Source organism: Stylophora pistillata, chromosome 9, assembly GCF_964205215.1.
Source record: "Stylophora pistillata chromosome 9, jaStyPist1.2, whole genome shotgun sequence".
Classification (NCBI taxonomy): Eukaryota; Metazoa; Cnidaria; class Anthozoa; order Scleractinia; family Pocilloporidae; genus Stylophora; species Stylophora pistillata.
The window spans coordinates 18,148,614-18,168,156 of record NC_142527.1 but is presented as its reverse complement, the minus strand read 5'-3'; the positions used below and the strand labels follow the sequence as shown (position 1 = coordinate 18,168,156).

At 35.4% G+C, this 19,543-nt stretch overlaps 2 protein-coding genes across 2 annotated transcripts; one reads left to right on the top strand and one right to left on the bottom strand.

Moving 5' to 3' along the window:
* The first annotated feature begins 929 nt into the window (after nt 1-929).
* Nucleotides 930-16,177, top strand: LOC111322333 (F-BAR and double SH3 domains protein 2). The gene is made up of 19 exons (XM_022925412.2): nt 930-1,079; nt 1,154-1,251; nt 1,342-1,387; nt 3,938-4,017; nt 4,394-4,538; nt 5,485-5,547; nt 5,647-5,720; nt 6,331-6,394; nt 6,582-6,710; nt 7,182-7,304; nt 7,990-8,085; nt 8,324-8,455; nt 8,935-9,027; nt 9,744-9,795; nt 10,033-10,092; nt 10,373-10,554; nt 11,447-11,527; nt 12,112-12,304; nt 12,878-16,177. Exons 1-19 carry the CDS (start codon nt 1,050-1,052, stop codon nt 13,621-13,623), a joined length of 2,487 nt encoding a protein of 828 aa, XP_022781147.2. The 5' UTR covers nt 930-1,049; the 3' UTR covers nt 13,624-16,177.
* Nucleotides 15,402-19,473, bottom strand: LOC111322334 (uncharacterized). The gene is made up of 3 exons (XM_022925413.2): nt 19,233-19,473; nt 18,093-18,143; nt 15,402-16,903 (listed from the first exon to the last, which is right to left on the bottom strand). The coding sequence occupies exons 1-3, from the start codon at nt 19,314-19,316 to the stop codon at nt 16,793-16,795; spliced, it is 246 nt and encodes an 81-aa protein (XP_022781148.1). The 5' UTR covers nt 19,317-19,473; the 3' UTR covers nt 15,402-16,792.
* Between the last annotated feature and the right edge of the window lie 70 nt (nt 19,474-19,543).

Genomic DNA, 19,543 nt, shown 5'->3' with positions numbered 1-19,543 from the left:
GTAAACGTCTCCTGGGGCGTTGGGCGTGGTCTTGGAGGCCTGGACACTACACTAAGTAACATATGGCAATCTGTGGTCTTTCCTTACACTTAGGTAGCACGGAAAGCCGTAAAAATCTTGAACAAAAGCTCATCTTTCAAACCGGCAGTCTAAATCCCACAGGGATCAACGAACGCTTTTCTTTCCACTAATTTATTCTTGTTTTTCTCGTTGCCATGTTCCCACCAATAACGTGGCTCCATTTTCTGCCTTTAAAAGCACACACAACCCACAATTCCTTTATTCGCTCCGACGAAGGGCTAACGCTCGAAACGTCAGCGTTTGTAATCGTTGCGGTGGCCAATTTACCATTTCAACTTTGTCATAAATATAATTTATTTAGACATGTTTATCCTGTGGGTGACTGGGTAAAGTATGGAGGCCCAAATGTATTTCTCCACCTGTTAAAAAATTGAACAAGCATCCTAGTTTTTTCACCCTTGATTTGCTGTCTCCGTTAACGTTGCTGTTGTTTTATTTGACCTTTGTATTTAGAATTACGGTATTTTCCTTTAGAGCGGAAAACTCGCATTAGACCACCCTTCTCTTTTTCCTTAACAAAAAAATAATAGTGTCCTAGGTTTTTTCCTGGTTTTAATATATTGTTTTGTTATAAATTTTTTTGTTTTATCCTCCTTTGTTTGTTTTTTGTTTGTTTTATATGATATTTTTGTTTGGAATTTCTTCCCTCAGAGAAATCCCCCCCGAAGAAAATTTACGTTGAACAGCCCATTTTTTCTTCATTATTTGTTGTTGTTGTTGTTGTTGTTGCTTTTGTTTTTGTTTTTTTCTTCTTTTTGTTGTTTTTTTAACCCTGTGTACCTATCAATTTTCCGCTAGAATAACCTGTTCCCTCCAGGTAAGTGACCGTCGCGGGAAACTGGTTACAGGTCTCGGTGGACGTGACGTATTCATTTATTTGAACCGTCAAAGATGGCGGCCATAACTTGATCCAATTTATCTTCTTGTTTATGTTTTGCGCTCAGTGAACCGGACTTAAACTAGCCGTTATGACAACACAAAATCAGCCCCAGAAGAAGGTGAGACTTTGTTAATTCAAGCATTGTGGTGCATGGCTTTAGAATAAGTTTATTCTCGTCACTTACTCGAACAGATCAAAATTTTACAACTTCTTCGCGCGATTCAAGCCGAACAGCTTTCGAAGTTGCAGCAAAAGTATCAACTTGAACAAGACCTTCTTGAAGACGTCAGGTGAGTCGAATTCTTGGCCACTTTTTTAATCCTGTAATTTGCCAGAGCAACGCACTTTATATCCTATAATAAATGACTTATTTTTACTAGAACCTACACAAAGCAGAGGTCCACGATCGAGAGAGACTATGCACAGGTAAAAAACAAACTATTTGTTAGTTCTTGTGTCTTGTTTCATAAGAGAGAGAAATTCGTACAGACCTAGTGACTAACGTTCTTGGGCTTAGTTTGAAATTATTATTAAAAAAGTGCAACGAATTGGGAAGCTTTAATTAAGCTTAAATGAGACGGTAATGATTGGTTCGTGAGGTCGGCGCGAAGCAACGTTCACCAGCGTACTTCCTCAGTCTCTTTTCCTTGTCTTTCCCTAACGTTTTTTCACAGAGCAAATCGTCATTATTCTATTTTCAAGCAAAATTTGTATGAGATAAATAGTTCGAATTTAGTCACCAATGATATTACTATTTACATTAAAAAAGCATAAGCTTTCGAATTTCCGTTTCATTGCATTAAATCCTTTGAAGACTTAGACGAAGGCTTTAGACTGATAGCCTTACAACTTTTTACTTGAGGACATTCTTGCTGTAATTTTTAATTTTAACTCTGGCGGCTTGTATACTTTTTTATTATGATATTCCAGCAGCAGCTCGTATCAATCCTTGAATTAGTTTGCAAAATTTTGACGCTACTCGTTCAAAATTACACATGTAGTTATTTCTTGGCATACAAAAAGTGTTTAGAAACTGTCTCCCACCTTGCAAATGTGTGAGTTGGTGTGGGCAAATAAGCTATTTTTAGTAAATATAAAGAGCCTCTTCCTTCATGGTTAAGTTTTGTGGATGTTAGAAATATTTGATATTGTTTGCTTATCTCAATTGATCATGAAACAAAAAAATCCTATAAATAAACCAAAATTAATGTCAGCTTGTAATTGTGTTTTATCTGAAAGGTGAAAATGAAAACACATTTTAAAGTATAGGTGTTTCTTTACGTTTGTTTAGGTCAATAGTTTTGTAAATTCTCTCAGCAGTTTTATAATTAACATTTTTGAGAGTGAAATATAATGAAAAGTGCAAACTTCTTTCTTATGGTATTATATTATTCATAGCTAATTACTTTGGTAATTACTTTCACATACTGCTGAAGTATTTCAATATGCTTGATGTTGCATTTTATGGTAGATGTAACATCTATATGGTGTCTAATTTATAGCTGAGATAGGTTCAAGTAATCTATGATGACTGCTAGAATAGAGAATTTTAAACTGAGTGTAGAAAGTAATACTGGATTGCATTGCTTTTCCTTCACTTTGCTCTGTTATTGGTTCACAAAATTTGTACCACTCTCTCAACTAATCTAATGCAAAACTAAAACCATTCATTACTTGGTCACTCGTGGTTTTGCGCTCTTTAAGTTTCCTTTCTTCAGTTTAACCATTGGGATTATCCTTTGTGTTTGGTTTTTACAACACTCTAGCTTAATTAAGCTCTCTTTGGGTGTTTTGAATCTAGCCTTGTGTGACAGTCATCAACTGACAGGCAGTGCTGATTCGATAGATTTTTAAGAAATAAATTTAAGAATTTGTTCATGCTTAGCATGTGTATATATTAAGTTATGGATGCATGTGCGAAGTTTGAAGAGCACAAAATGCATAAGAGTAACTCAAGACGCAGCTGAGAGTTACTCTAACTTTTTGAGGTTCTCCAAACTTTCTGCGTGCATCCATAACTCGATATATACACAGCTAAGAGCATGAACATTTCTTTTATAACAGAGCGACAACAAGGATCTGTGCAAAGAAGCTTTTTTATTGTGCTAGAGTGCAAAATTCTCGCAATGCACAAAAAAAAGTAAATAAACTTCCCTATTGGCTGGTCAAAAACACGCCACATTTTATTCTTTGGTTTGAGCAAGAACATTTGATCCAGTTAACCAATAACTGTGAATGAAAAGCTCAAAATTAATGGGAAAAATGGAGAAAATCAAAGCTAAATGAACTCGTGTCACCATAAAATGTTTTAAAAATCAAAGACCTGTAACAGGATAGCAACTCTGCAGCCAGGCAAAAAAAAAAATGCTTATGTCATCTTATTTGCACACAGGCGTGCATAGATAAAAATTTTGTTCATAGTGGCTCAGTAGGACTTGTATAGGGCAAGCATGCATGCTATGTCATCAAATGGGTTGGGTTGTTTTTCATGAGGTTGTTTCTCTTGTCTCTGTTGTTACTTCTTATTATGACACTAACTATTTTGTGTCATGTTGGGGTGAGGGAGGAGGGGTGGGGTGGTGCAGTGACATATGTAAGCTATGTAGCCAAAATCCTGAGATCATAATGGGCTTGTCTAGCTAGCCCAGGGGATATGTTACAATTTCATCCAACTTGGGATGGGTAAACTAAGTATAGCAATAGACTGCTGGCAGTACCATGTCCATCTGGTTCAGCTACTAATGGTACTTGTTAATACTATCTTGAATTCTGGTTAAGTGAGGCTCAAATACATGTGATGAAAGTAATGTAAACCATTTCACAGAAAACCAAAATTTTTTTCGGTAGAAGGAAGGTTTACTATTCTTTTGATTGTTCTGTATTTGACAGATTTTCTTCTTTTTGAGACTGTGCATTTTTTTAATCTTTTTTTTTTTCTTCTTACTAAATCAGCATTCTCTTCACTTTTCCTAATAGGCATTACAAAAACTTAATTCCCAATTTCTTCAGAAAAAAGAGCTGGCTGCAGAAGACTTGACAACAGAAAATGGAAACAAGTAAGCAGTTTAAGGGCACTTCTCTTTATATTGAAGGTCAGCATTCAAGTCTTGGCCAGAGACTGGGTAGTGTTTTAGCTTTGAAAATAGGTCTGCCTCTCACCATCAAATATACCCTTTATTTGGCCACAAGTGCACTATTTTTGATAACTATGATAGTGTTATAGATATCACAATTTGATTATGAAATATAACTATTAAGAATATAAAATCTCTAAGGCAGGGATATATCAACTCAAGAATTTCTTGCCCAGCTCTCTTTAATCAGACATTCAAATGATCAAAGAGTTATACTAGAATTATTATGAATAGGTTATAAATATTCTTTGATACAAACAATAAGATTCTAAAGTTGATAATTTGGTTATAACTGTAGAACCCCACATGGAGTCTGGAAATGTTTGCTTGATGAATCAGAGAAAAAGGCTAAACGACGGCTGGCCATTTCAGAAGAACTTCAGGGACAAATGAGTGAAAGTATGAAGACTCTTAAATCAAACAAAGCACAAGTCTTTAAAAAGGTATGACAATATATTTTGCTTAACACTGCCTATGAGGGGAAATAGTTTTATAACCTTAATGGAAGGGTGAAGCTGACAAAATGAAGTTCTGTTTTTAAGCACAATGACAATTGCGTGTTTCAGACTTCTCTGTTCAAAACATTAATCAGTGCACTTCAGTTTTGTATAATCATATGTTAAAACTAAATACCTAAGTATGTGGAACTGGTTTGTTTGAGTACTAGTGAGAATTTGTTTTGCACTCAGTTCAGATTTTATGGGGGAAGAAGGCTGTTAGAACAAAGCTAATCAATGTATTAGGAACAAATAATTATCATGTTGTATTTTTCAATAGTTTATCTTGTCAGTTAATACTAATTCTAAGAATAGAATAACTAATGATAAACAACTAATTTTATTAATTTGGATATATCAACAAAGTTGAAATGGTAAATTGGCCACCATAATGATTGTAATCATTACGGTGGCCAATTTACCATTTCAACTTTGTTGATATATCCAAATTATTTCGTTACTCCCACCGACGCAGCCCCAAACAGTTTCTTTTGAAACTATCAGCCTTTATAATTTTATTAATCCCTATTTGAAAATGATTTTCAGCAGTTGACTAATTGTGACCCTAATTTGGTTTTATCAATTGGGTTGATAATGTAAATTGACTACCATAAAGAGTTTCAAAGCAGATCTTTTGAGTATTATAAAGGCACTTTGCCATTCACTCTGTCAAAGGGCTAACTCTCAAAAGTAAGCTTTGTTCAAAACTCTTTATGGTGGTCAATTTACATTTATTTATCAACTCAGGGGATGAAACCAAATTACCCTGTTACTCTCACGGATGTAGCACCACAATTTCTTTAGAAACTTACACCCTTTATTAACTGCAACCCGAGTTCACAATATTGTTATGTGAAATGTGTGAAAATTAATTTGGATTCATTTTCTTAAGTGTCAAGAACTTACCCAAAAAATTCATGAGGAGCTTTTTGAGACAGTGCGTGAATTATCAAAGGTATGTTGTACAAAATGATTAATCATTGTTATTGAATTGATCACTTTCTAGGAGTGTTTGAATGTTCAACAGAATAGTTTAACCATTGATTCATCCTAGGCTAAAAAGGGTTATGAAGAGATGGAAAAGTTGGCTCAGGTAGCACGAGAACAAGCAGCAGATGCTGAAGACAAGTAAGTCTGAGTCTTCAGTGCCCAGTGATCCATTAAAGAAAAGAATTAGCATTAACTAAAAGGAAATAACCCCAAGTGGAATCCACTTTGGTCTGTAATCATACAAGCTATCAACAACACTGGATAATTGTGAAGTGGGAGTCTGATTTGTTAATTTTGAGCATAATTACCCCCCAAAATAGATGACACTCCATCCTGTTGCCTGTTACTAATAAAACTTTACAATGACTTGTTGCTATGGTTACTATAATAAATCCAGTGTTTGGTGGGTTTATTTGAGATAGTATACTTGAAGTGTGACTAACAGAATGATGTAACTGTTAGATTATATGTGTCCAATAACACATCTGTAGAATAATTTGTAAAAAAAAAGCAAATCACAAAATTTTATTTGAGAAAGATGTAATGATATTGTAACATTGATAACAATAGTATTTAAAAGACTATCACAAATTATAAAATACTGCATGTCAAGTGAAAACATTAAGTATTCAGAATGAAGTCAAAATTTCTATGCTTTATTCAAGGGAAAATTCAGTGTTCAAATAACTGTAAAAGTATTTTCCCTTAATATATATTATATTGTTGATTTATGAATTTCTGTTGACAGGCTTAAAAAGAAAAATGTCAAGTTTTTCCAGTCCAAGCAATCATTAGAGAAAAACTTAAGCAAGGTATAGTGTAAAGATGATTTTTTTGTCTTATGACACATTGAATTTAAATGTGATGTGTACTACTGACAATTGCTTTCAATAATGTAAATTTCACTAAAATTAAAAATTCAGAAACTTAATGTCAATCAATGGAGAATGTTTTACATTGTTCTGTGAAGCAAACATGACTCTTACTCTTGTTTCACAGAGCTCCGGTCGACGTGAGATGTGTGAAAGAAGGACAGCAATGGCCAGAAATGACTACATCCTATCACTTGCAGCAGCTAATGCACACATGACAAGATACTTCTGCAAGGAGTTACAAGAAATTATGTCTGTAAGTTCATTATTAATACATGGAGGCGCGGGGGGCCTCATGGTTGGTGCACTCGACTCCAGATTGAGTGGTCCGTGTTTGAGCCCCAGTTTGGGACATTATGTTGTGTTTTTAGGCAAGACACTTTACTCTCACAGTGCCTCTCTTCACCCAGGTGTATAAATGGGTAACGGAAAATTTAATGCTGGGGGTAACCTTGCAATGGACTAACATCCCATCTAGGGGGAAGTAGAAATACTACTATTCACTTCATGCTACAGAAACCGGAGTTAAGTGCTGGCCTGATGGGCCACTGGCTCGTAAACAGACTTTACCTTTTTACCTTAAGTTTATCAATATGCTGGCATCACAAATCATAACATACTGAACATAGTACACGTTGTCTGATTTGTCAATTCAATTTTTTCGAGAATGAGATGTTCCATTGTATCAATTTTCATTAACAATTTTACGTGATTGTTCTCTACACAGACTCTAGATGGGGACTTTTTTGACCAAATGAGGGGATTTCTCACCACTCTTGGCCAAGTTGAAGTAGATGCATGTAGGGCTGCAATAACAGGCTTTGAAGCTTTGGTCTCTAATGCTAAAACTGTAAGTGGTAAAGGTTTCATACTATAGTTACCTAATGCATACTCTAGAACCAACAAACTGCTCTGACAATTCTGTCATGTATCGTGTCATTGTACATCAAAGTAGAGGCAAAGCGTTTAGTCAGTGTGAACATGTTAGCTGGGAATCAGGTAGTGTGTGATTGTTGCTATTATTGCCGTTGCTATGTAGTTCAATAACATCAAATTTCTCAGTAGAAATAAGTAACTGGACAACATTCTGTGAATAACCTTCATGCTGCAATACATATAACTATTGTTGCAGAATTTATTTATGGTGGATTGTTTTGAACCATTTTTTACACTTGTAATTTGTTCTGGAAGGTGAGTGTATAGCATAGAGTAAAATTAGTGGATGAAAAAAATTACCTAGGAGGTGATTATCAGAGTGATAATTGTGTATCATGTTCTTTGAATTCATTCCTTTCACTTCTTTTAAAAGCATTCAAGAAATGACAACTTTGAAAGTTGATGCCTTTGACTCATACTGATAATGTAATATGATATGAAGCAATCCACAAGTTGGAGCAATGCACATCCCTTTGGTTAATAAACAAATGTATCATACTTGCTAGATATAATTTAATGGACAGGTATAGTATTTTTGTTTTTTTAGCCCTATTTATCAAAAACAATAATTTCATGTCTATTTTGTGTTTCCTTTTCAGATTAATAGAGATACATCTCGTCAATCATTTTTAACCAAAAACAAAGTATTTTCAGAAGTTGTTCAATATGATTTTGAATCCTGCAAAAATGATAAGGTAACTCATTGTCTAGTCAAATGAACATATGTAGTCCTAGGTTGTTAGAAATGGAGGATGACAGGAGCATGTGTTTAGTATGATGAGGTGAAAATTCAGATACAATTAAAAAAAAAATAGTTCCTATATTTCTGCACCATGAATTGATGTAGTCTAGTCTTTAACTTTAATTTGTTACTTGAAACAGGTGTCTTGATTTTATCAGATATGAATAATTAGCTTTTAAAATTTTCATTAGGTAAGACAGTTAACACTTGAAAAAAATGCCGGCCTAGCACTCAACAAAGAAGCGAGAAGGCTGGCAATGAGACTTGCCAAGGATCAGATGACCTTGAAGACAAAGGTCAAACAACTTCAAGCTGTTAAAAATGTAAGCATGTGATAATCTGAGTGAGCAATTCTGTTGTCATTTTTTCAAACTTTTTAGTACAGTTTGAAATGTCAATAATTGATAAAGATACCTGGTTCAAATCTACAAAAATTAGAAAAAAAGGGACTGAACTGCAACATATGATTTGTTTTAACATATTTTATGACATAATAATATTGTTATTAAAATTGTGCTAAAAAGGTAAGCTTGTCAGTCAGTGATATCTGTTTTTGGACTGTTGAAAAGATGAAGATTTCCTTTGATAGGTGAGGCTTATACCAGATTAGTATAGCACTGAAATGTATAAATTACAATCACTGTAATACACATGAGTAACATCTTTGTTTCTTACTCCCTTAAATGACCCCATGTAAAAATTAACCAGAGGGAAGATGCAGTCATGATGATGATTGTAATACATGATTTATTAAATAGTGTTATTAACCAAATGGCTGTCATTTTAACTCATTTTGAAATAGGGTGAAGATGTAACCTCAACACCAGCTGCAGATGGAAATCAAGATGTTGAACAGAGTCCTGAGATGTTGAAGGAGAGCATTAGACTTATTGAAGTGGGTCTTAAACTGTCACTACACCAATGTAATACATACACCCTACTAACTGAGTTTGAAATAATTTGAATATATCAACAAAGTTGAAATGGTAAATGGGCCACCGTTACGATTATAAAAGCTGACGTTTCGAGTGTTAGCCCTTTGTCGGAGCGATTAGAGGAATTGTGGGTTGTGTGTGCTTTTAAAGGCAGAAAATGGAGCTACGTTGTTGGTGGGAACATGGCAACGAGAAACACACGAATAAATTAGTGGAATGAAAAGTGTTCGTTGATACCTGTGGGATTTAGACTGCTGGTTTGAGATGCATACTGTAAGTTATTAAGGACCAAGGTTTCCTGCTCAGATTTATGGCCCAAGAGTGAAGTGCGGGGGCAGTAGATGTGAGTGGAAAAAACAAGGCTCCAAAACTTACAGTAAGGACCAAGATTATATGGGTAATATTGCTGGGTTTAAATAGAAGGAGAAGATTTCAATTCAAATAAACTGTTGTATTCAACAGGCTGTCCAGTGAAAGACAGTAATATTATTCTGCAAGATTTACCTTAGGCATAGAGAGATTAATTAGTGAGGGAGACATTGAGACTTGCTGTGTTGTTACATTCAAAACTGAACTGATAACAGGTTGGAATGATAAATGAAACAGTGCCTGAACATTTGTGGAAAGAGGACATCACCCAATGAAACAGCTTTTCTTTTCTTTTATTTATTTCTAGACAAGCAAGTTAAAAACAGAGGCATGCTTGGATGTCTTGCGAGAGGCTGGAGGTACTGTTTTTAACAATAGATTTCAGGATAGTCATTAAAAATGGTTAGTTGTCACTGTACCCATTTTACAAGGAAAAGATTCAGCATATTTTGAAAAATGCTAAGTAGACAGTGCTCTATGACATATAATCAAGACAACCTTTTTCTCAAATAAGTTGAATGGTAAATGAAGTAGTGTTCAATATCTAGTCATAGGTAAATTACACTGACCATAAATTTGTTTTTTTCTTTTATCAGTTAATGTGGACGAGTGGATGAAGAGTGCTAATTCATTGTCTCCAAATGACATGGATGCTGGTGAGTTTTTCTTCAACTGTTTGTGTTGTAATTGTTGCGAGGACAGCATGCAGGTTTATCTTGAATCACAGATCATTTTAGAGGTTTGTTACATAAATTTGAAACTTGAACAAGAAGTGATCTGGAGGTAATTTTCTTTCTGTTGTTTTTAGTTTGATGTACTTGCACTTTAGTTATCTTTCATAATTTTGTGGAGTTTTAACAGCCATTGTTGTTTAACTTTCCTATCCTTTAGAACATAATGAAAATATTTCTTGGTGTTAAATGTCATACCCTTTAGATTTTCATGGAAGTGAGAGCTCTCTGAACTCATTCAGTGATGATTTTGGTGACACATTTAATGACGACTGGGAGGATCTTGATGATACTTTCACTGCAGACTACTCATCAGATGACGATGCACGAAGTGTTTCATCCAACTGCTCTATTCCACTTTCTTGCATCGCTTTGTACAACTATGAAGTATGTGACTTGCGCTTTTCTTACCTTTTCTACTTATTAACCTTTTCTGGCCAAATCCACAATCTTATTCTTTTAAGTGATGATCATACATTTCTCTGTAGATTTTTTTGGAAATTTTGGTGTTTTTGTCATTATTAACCCCAAGTGTAAAATTTCAGTTGCTTTGTGATAATGTTTGAAAATATTTCTTAAAATAATTGAGATACTACAAGAATCTGATTGGTCAAAAACCCTTTGTTCATTGCACTTGGAAGGTTTGTAAATCACTTGCCTCCAGCCCCACCTCCCGCATCTGACCACAACATCAGAACTGGCTGAGGTGTGAGTTCCCATTGGGACTCAAATTTTCCTTTTGTAAGTTCCAAGTGCAACATTTTTTCTCGTTGTTTTTTCTTTTTTCTCTTTGCATGTTCGGAGTCCATTTATTTAAGTCTTTTCACTCTGTAATTATACTTCTTGTTACATTAGTGCTTTTCTTTGTTACTTCATTGCCACCTTATGTCACTCTGTGCTGCCTGCATAATTTATCATGTAATATACCTGTTTTCTTGTTTTCACTAAGCACAGTTAAGTAATGTTTCTGTGGCCGTAACAATCTAACTAAGTATTTTATAGTCCTCTTTCCGTTTTGTTGTTTGTTATTTCTTTAGGTTGTATTTTGTGTAACTAGTGTAACTGTTTGTTATTTTCTTTAGTTTCAACCAACATTAAAGAATATTATGTTTTCATGAAAGATGCAGAGTTGTCATTTCTTAGCCACAGATTTCACATAAGTGCAGTTTCACCTTTGTTACATCCTCCTAACAATTTGTTCAGCTTCCTTCTTTCACTTAATGATTGGCATATTAATGGATTTTTTTTTTTTTTTTTTTTTTTTTACATTTTGTTTTAGGCAACAGATTCTGATGAGCTGTCCATTACAGAGGGAGAAGAACTAGAAATCTTGGAAAAAGAGGGTGATGGGTGGTGCAAGGTGACAAATTACTGTAAATTAAACAATATGCATGGTACCTGTCAATAATTAGGAGACAGAATGGCCTAAATTGCTTACTTAAGAGTCAAGAGGTGCAGGTTGGAGACCTGGCGAGATTTTTGTGCTGTGTTCTTGGACAAGGAACTTTGCTCTTACATTGCCTCTGACCTCTAAAGGTAAAGTCTGTTTGCAAGCCAAGTGGCCCATCAGGCTGGCGCTTAACTTTGGTTTCCATAACATGAAGTAACAAGGAGTATTTCAATGCTAGTCCTTCACATGGTTTACTCCCAGCATTGAGTTCACTGGTACCCATTTAAACACCTGGGTGAAGAGATGCACTGTGAGTGTAAAGTGTCTTGTCCAAGAACACAACATAATCTACCCAGCCAGAGCTCAAACCCAGACCACCTGATTGGGAATCGAGTGCACTAACCACGAGGCCACCATGCCTCACACTTAACCTTGCAAACTTTCATTATGTTGAAAGCCATTCGGCTCCACTGCACACTACTTGTTGATAGGACCATATAAGCAAAATTAAGAAAAGTTTTTAATTTCTATTTAATATGAAATTCTCATGACAGGGTAGAAACAAAGCAGGCATAGTAGGATATTTCCCTGAGTCATATGTTGAAGTTGGATCAACAGCCAATAATTCTGCACTTTCAAGAACAGCTGGTGATTCTCACACAGATGGTCACTATCAACTGAATGGGTCACCATCTAGTGTCTCGAGCCTAGCACAATCACTGTCTGCTTCAATGACAAAAAAATATAGTGAGTTTCTTTTACTTGTATTGTCTTGATTAAAAATCTCCAACATTTACTGGCCTGGTAAACGATACTCTTGACTCCTGTAATTTGTTTTAGCGTCTTCTTCGAATTAGGGGATTTTATGCCGTGTTCATCTTAACATGGTGATGCTCTTTAAAAACATATTAAGATACTTTATGTGAAAACTGAATGAGCCTTCTTTATGTTGATGTGTTAATGTACAATTAATTTAATAATTATTTTTATTTTAAGTTGTTCTGCTTTTCCTATTAACCAAGCTGGTGGATTACTGAGACTCTGTCTTGCCCTTCTCCTTACAGTCTGATCATGGTCATGTATTTTTACAACAGAGAGTATTTCAGGGCTTTTCTTAAATGGTTTTCAACAACAGGTTGATTTCAGTACTGTTGTTTCAGTTTAAGTAACATATACATGTCGAGTAAACAGATTCCATCTCGGTTATTACCCTGTGTCATTCATTACTCTTACTGGAAAAAAATGATGCAATACTAATATTATTAGCAATCACTACTCTCACTATGTAACTGAATATAAATTTGACCTTTTTCTTGATAGTATGTTATGTCAGAGCATTATATGACTATGAGGCAATGAGTGACGAGGAGCTATCATTCAAAGAAGGTGATATTGTTGGAGTGCTACAGAAAGATGACAATAATGTTGACGATGGATTCTGGTATGGTGAGTTCCAGGGAAGGAAGGGCGTTTTTCCATCCCTTGTGGTGGAAGACTTGCCAGATGGATTTCAAACAACAAATACAAACATGAATGTAACAGACTCCGTAACAACAACTTCATCCAGCAACACCAGAGCTGGAGATTATGTAACATTGCCGTTAGATTACCAGGCCAGTACCATGGCATCTGTGCCAAGTGCATTACAACCTGTAAGAAAAGCCCCCCCACCCCCTGCTGCCTCTCCGCAAATCCCAAGGAGCACAACCATGGCTACTGGGGGTGCAAGAGCTTTACTACCACCTACTGATCGCCAAAGAGCAAGAACTGAGAACTCTAAGACAATGAAAAAACCAGATCCTCCAGCATTTACAAGAAGTCCATCACTTCAGTCAAAACTGTATGAAAACATAAATCAGTTGGCACCTTCCTCATCAAAGCCTCCTGATTATGTCAATGTCAAAGATCTTCCATCAGCAAGAATGAATGGTCCATCATCTTCAGGAAATAGTTCTCTAAGTGCCCCTAGGCCTATGGCAAGATCTCGTCGACCAGCTCCACCCCCAAAGCCTCCTCCACCGACTGCTGCCAGCAGATCTGTATACAGATCACAATCATATGTTTGAAATTGTTCATCCTCAGAGAGAGGAAACTGGCCTCTTTTAGGCTTCAAAAGGAGAAGGCAACCTGCAAGATTGATCTTAAGATATTTACTGCAGTCCCTAAGGACCTTTTTCCAAAGTAGTAATTTTTATATTCTTTTATAATGAAATCACATATATTAGACCTCTGTCCCTAAACCACTTCTCAAGAGTTTTGTTTTAAAAAATTCAGCTTGAAAGGCAAATAGATACTGAGATGATAAAATGTTTCTTTACTTTTAGAATAACAGATGTTTGCTATTTTGAAGACTCTTTGTTCTGTTTGGCCATTGGCTTTACAACAGGCAGGAAAAAATTTGCATCTGTCAATTTTTAGCTATATTGATCAAAACAGTATTTGTGGGGATTTAAAAGTGGCAGTGTGTTGATTTGTAGAACTCAGTCCCCCTTAAACATTCTCTGTGCTGTAGAGATGTCTTAAGTGAAATTTAAAGCCATTGTTAATATTATTAATTGAAACAATATGTTAAATTGTTCAGTTAAATTCTATTTATTGCATAGAACCTTGATTATTCCAATGTAAATTAATTCATCAAAATAGACACTTAATAACCAAATAACAAGCTTGAATTAATTTCCTTCCAAGTTAAAGTTATTGTACAGTATAGATTGTTTTTTGTGACTCTTCAAAATTTGTCACAGGTAGTTCAAATTGTATCCATTCCAAGCACAATTCTCTAAAATTCAGCAATGCAAGGGTATAGCACCTTCTACATCAGCAACTTAGCAATTCCTAGCACATAATTTTCTTGAAAAAAATTAAGGACAGCACTGTGTGTTTCCTTCTTTATTTTTACTCTCAGAAAGCTACAATTGAAGGGGCCCGCATAGGGTATAAAAATTAATGTAGAATGGAAACAGTTTTGGTTAATATAGCACACAAGGTTATCTTTAGCCCTAAGTCTGTTTTCCTGCTCACCATCTCCATACCTTAGGACCTGAAAGGTTACAGGTGAATTTTTAATTATCTACTTAATAAAATATTTCTATTAAGTATCTTATTTTCTGGCTGTGCTAATTCAAATTATTTTTATTCTCATATGTTAAACTGAATGTCTGTGGCATATTTATTTCATTAGTTAAATGATACAAATCAGAACCATCCTTTCAGAACATTTATTACTATTGCAACTTTGTGAAAGAGAAACCTAGTTTGTTGTTTTTAAAACAAAATTACATTGATTTCATGTATAGTGAAATAAGTGCAATAATTATATGATATACTTGTCTTTTCTTTCTTTCTTTTTTTTTCCAAGTAACAGTATGAGTAGTAACAGTCATGTGAATTTCCAAAAAAAAGAATTTATTATGGGAGGTTGGTCCTAATATATTTCAATGCAGAGAACTAGAGTACATTTTAAGTTACTAATTGTAAACTAATATGCCATGGATGACTTTCTCACCATTAGCTAATAGTTTTTCATGTATCCAGAGTATTTAAACTGGATTTGATTTGTGGGCAAAGGTTACAGAATTTATCCAGATGCTTTAGAATATTGTCAGTAGACTTGCAAAAGTGTGCGATGTGTATCCTGGACCAATAGTTGGTCTTGAAAATTAGCTGGTCTGATTTTCCTTGCCAGGTTTGCAAGAGATTAGCTTAAGTGGTGCATGGATAGACTGAAAGGACTTTTGACTTCAAAGTAGGTGTTTTTTTTTATGAAAGAGGCAAAGTGTTCATAGAATGGAATAGGAATACTAATGAGACGAAAAAATTGTTTAAATCATAGCTGCAAACAATGTCATTTTTCTCAAAATTTCAAAATCTTTAATGACTTGAGAAGATCTTGGCTTGCCACTTGAAAATAGTAAAGTATCAGGATCAATTGTCTCATGACAGGCTCACTTAAGATGTGGATCATGAAATTTTGACAGCAGACTACTACTCTTCTTTCAGCTTCAAGGTCAACTGGTTGTACATCATCCAATGGGATGCCAGTTAACCTCTGAATGAAAAGAAGACATTCATGTAGAATGTCATTTTATACCATGATCTTCTTTGTACAGTGCAGAGGCCCAAATATTGAGACAAACCATAATACAGCACTATTTTTACACTTCATACTAAGGATAACCTCTTACATTTTCTGTGATGTTATCTAGGTTTATGTTTCAGGTATCAGTAACTGTTTTCTCTAAAGTGATTATAGCACACAGACCATTTATATTATTATTATTATTATTATTATTATTATTATTATTAATCTAGCAGATTGCAATTGAAAGGCAATGCAAAATTGATTGTTTCCAGGCCCTGTTTATAAATCACGCAATCACCCATTTTACTCACTATCAGCTCCTCTTCCCACAACTCCTTGAAAATGAATGTCATCTGAAGTACTACCTCTACACTATTATTGTATTATGAATAAACAGGACCTTGCATCAGTTGCTAAGCAAATGCTCTATGATAAAGTTAAATTCACTGGTACTGTCCAAGGAAGTGATTATTGTAAAATGTAAAGTGTATAAAGCTGTCTGGTTATAAAAAAGAGTAAACTTGCAATTTGAGAAATGATCGAGTCAGTACTCAGTGTAACTCTAATTTTTACTTAGAACAGACAAAAATGCACCCCTCCAGCAGTAGCCACATGGACAAAAGCCCCTTAAAGATACTAATCAATAGTTACAAAGCTGATGCTATTCAACCGATGCATTGAGAAAATAGTACCAAGATAGGTGCAGTTTTGTCCATACTTATGACAGACTGTAACTTTCCTGTAGTGTCTCCTGAAATCAGTAGTCACACTGACAGGCTGCTAACAGACTGCTAACAGACCGCTAACAGTCAAAAGGGAGGGTTGTCATTCACAATTGCTGCTAACAACAGTGGAATGTGATTGTCAGGATGAACAGGTCAACACAACTGTTAATGGTGAATGTGTTCGATATTTTAATGAGTAAAGTAATCTTCACTAAACTCTGATGATGACTTCAGCTCTAGTTCAGAGTTAGACATTTCATTCAATCAAGGATGAATGAATGTTCACACCCTACTTCCAGATTTATACTCCAAATTAAACCATTTGGTGAGTCACTTAAGAATATATGACAGCATTGCTGTCTTCAGCTGATTCCCACCAAACAATGCAAGCTTATCTCTGTCAGCTTTGGTTAAGAAAGGTTTCTTCTATCATCCAATATGAGGAGTCCTGATAACTGTTTGTTGTCTATTCACAAAGATCCTGACTCTATTTTCTTCTAAAGTGCAAATAACAAAGCTGTTTTCAGGAATGATTTGAATCTGTGAAACAAATTGAATATAAATATAAGATTCAAGTAAGTGAAAGTTTGCATTGGTCAAGAAGCTTATTTACATTTCTCATGGTATTTCATGTTAAAGTACGCATTGTTCATCCTAATGAAACACTAATGAGTTCACAACACTAGACTAAAACATTCTACTGTGGCCTTAAAAAACATGAACTTTGTTATTAATTTGCGTCTCAAGCTAAGAAATGATCCTCATCATAGACTGACTGCAATTTAAGCAATTGCCTAAGAGAAGCCTGAAAAAATTCAGCCTTTGCTGGGATTTGAGCTCATACTCTCCAGTCACTACTTGGGAACAATGTTCCTTCCACTCCATTTCTCTTGTGGGGGGAGGTTAAGGTTACATGTAGGCTTCAGTTGGGAACTACTACCAACTGAGCTATGGGAAAAATTAACCCTCTAAACTTGCCTCACTCCCATCATGGGTCATTTCGTAGTCCAGTTGGTAGCAGTGCCCAACTAGTGTCTGAGAGGTAAAGGTTGGATCCTGTCAAAGCCTTATTTTTTCAAGCTCTTTTTATGACTTAAATTACAGCACACCTGCAGGGATCATTTCTTTGTTTTTAGAATTTTCATCCCCAAGTCAAAATGAAATTTATTTCTGTCAATGAAAAAATTGTGATTTATTTGTCTTCATACCTGGCCATTTTACAGTTGTGTACTTAGTTGCCAAGCCTTTGATTCAGAGTGAGGCTAAAGATGACCTTGTTGTGATGGAGACCTGTATCTAGTTAGCATGATAACAAAGTGATTTACATTTGAAAGGCAGCAAGGTTTGTATCATAACAAGGTCATCTCTAGCCTCACTCCCATTCAAAGGCTTGGCAACCAAGCACACAACTGTAAAATGGACTATTGCTAAGGTCTTCTAGGCAACTGTTGTTGGGTTTCCCCACACAACATGCTCTCTCAAATTACACAAAGGAATTATTTACATCACCTCATTCCCTAATTAAACCTTTTTTGAATTATTTTGAAAGGAAAAGCCAAATCATGACTGTGAAATTTAACCTGCTCTTCTGGCCATTTCATTAATTACACAGGAAACTGAAATTGGAATGTAACATTTTTAATCAAGGCTTCTCTATGTTTGCCTGCTTTTTAAGTGAAAAGAAATGTTTAGGCAAGTTAATTTTTTTAAATGATGTGAATGTATTTACTTTTAGTCCTGGATGCTCCTTGTCGATAATTGTGGTTGCTTCTTCAGCATCCTGAAAAGAGGTTTAGTTGAAACTTTCAACTTTATGAGTCGAATAACTGAACTAATCATCATTAAAATAATACTTAAAAATTATTAATTTTTCCAAATTTTAAAATTGGTGACAAGATATGTTTTTATCGCGACAATCGGGGAGGCATGTGTAATTTAAGAAGAAAAAAGAAACAGCCTTCAGTAGTCCTGAAGTTGAAGTTCATTTGAAGTTGAAGTTCATTTATTTGTTTAAGCAGGTTGATTAATTGGCAGCTGTAATAGCTGATGTGGACCTGCTGTCGTAACCCACCTATCCCACCCCAGGGGAGGACATCTATCACACAGTAATCTCGTGTGTGGGAAATTAACGTCTCCTACCCCAACCCTGCAGGAGACGGGACCTCCATTTATTCGTCCCTATCCGAGAAGACTAGAATATCTAATTATTTCTTGATGTTATAGAAAGGTAGCAAATTCTTCTCAATTATTTTAAGGCCTTGAGTGTTGGTCCGGCCGGGGCTCGAACCCTCGACCTCCCGCACTACAGTCCAGCGCTCTATCCACTGAGCTAACCGGGAGGCCTCAAATCAATAAGTTACAGCTATCTCACCGTATTTGAACAAAAGGTCACAATATTCATATGTTTTGTCGTCACGAGATTGAAAGCAGCTTGCGTTTATTTACATTCGTTAAAATGGGACTAAAAACGAATTCAAACATTCTGTACTACCTCTCAAAAGGGACTGAAAATAAAGCTTGGAGTATCAATCGATAGCCTAGATTAACTTTACTTTAATAATGCATGCACTGACTTCATTATTTCTCGCTGCATGCTTGATAAAAACCTCACGGTACTTACCATGTTTCATCATCAATCATTGAGTTATCTTCATCGTAAAGACGCTGAGACAAAACTACTTGATTCGCTGATAGATTTGAACTAAAAATTTAAAATTTTCCGAGGCTTGAAACACTGTCCCCTCGCTAGAAAAAGGTATAACCAGGGAGAGCTTACTTTGATGTGCTCGTTTTCACGAAGTGCATAACTAGCCAACCTTTTGGTTCCCATGTCACCGGCAAAAAATATCTTAAAATTGAAGTTTGTTACCTTTCCTACAAGTTCTGGCCATTCTGTCTTGGAGATTCTTTGTTTTTCCTTCCATCTGAATAATTTATTTCTAAGAAAGGACATTTTAGGTTCGTGGTTTTGTACAAAATCATTCGCATAAAATCGATGTAAACAATGACAGTCAGACGAGTCTCATTCTGATATCGAGGCTATTTTTGGCGGGAAGGGGAACAAGTCCTTTTACCTCCCCTGTTTTTCCGAGAAAATGAAATCCGTTCGCTTCAAAATATTTTCCGTTTCTGGCTACAACGCTGATTACGGCTAGGTTCATTCTTGATGTACAGTTTCAA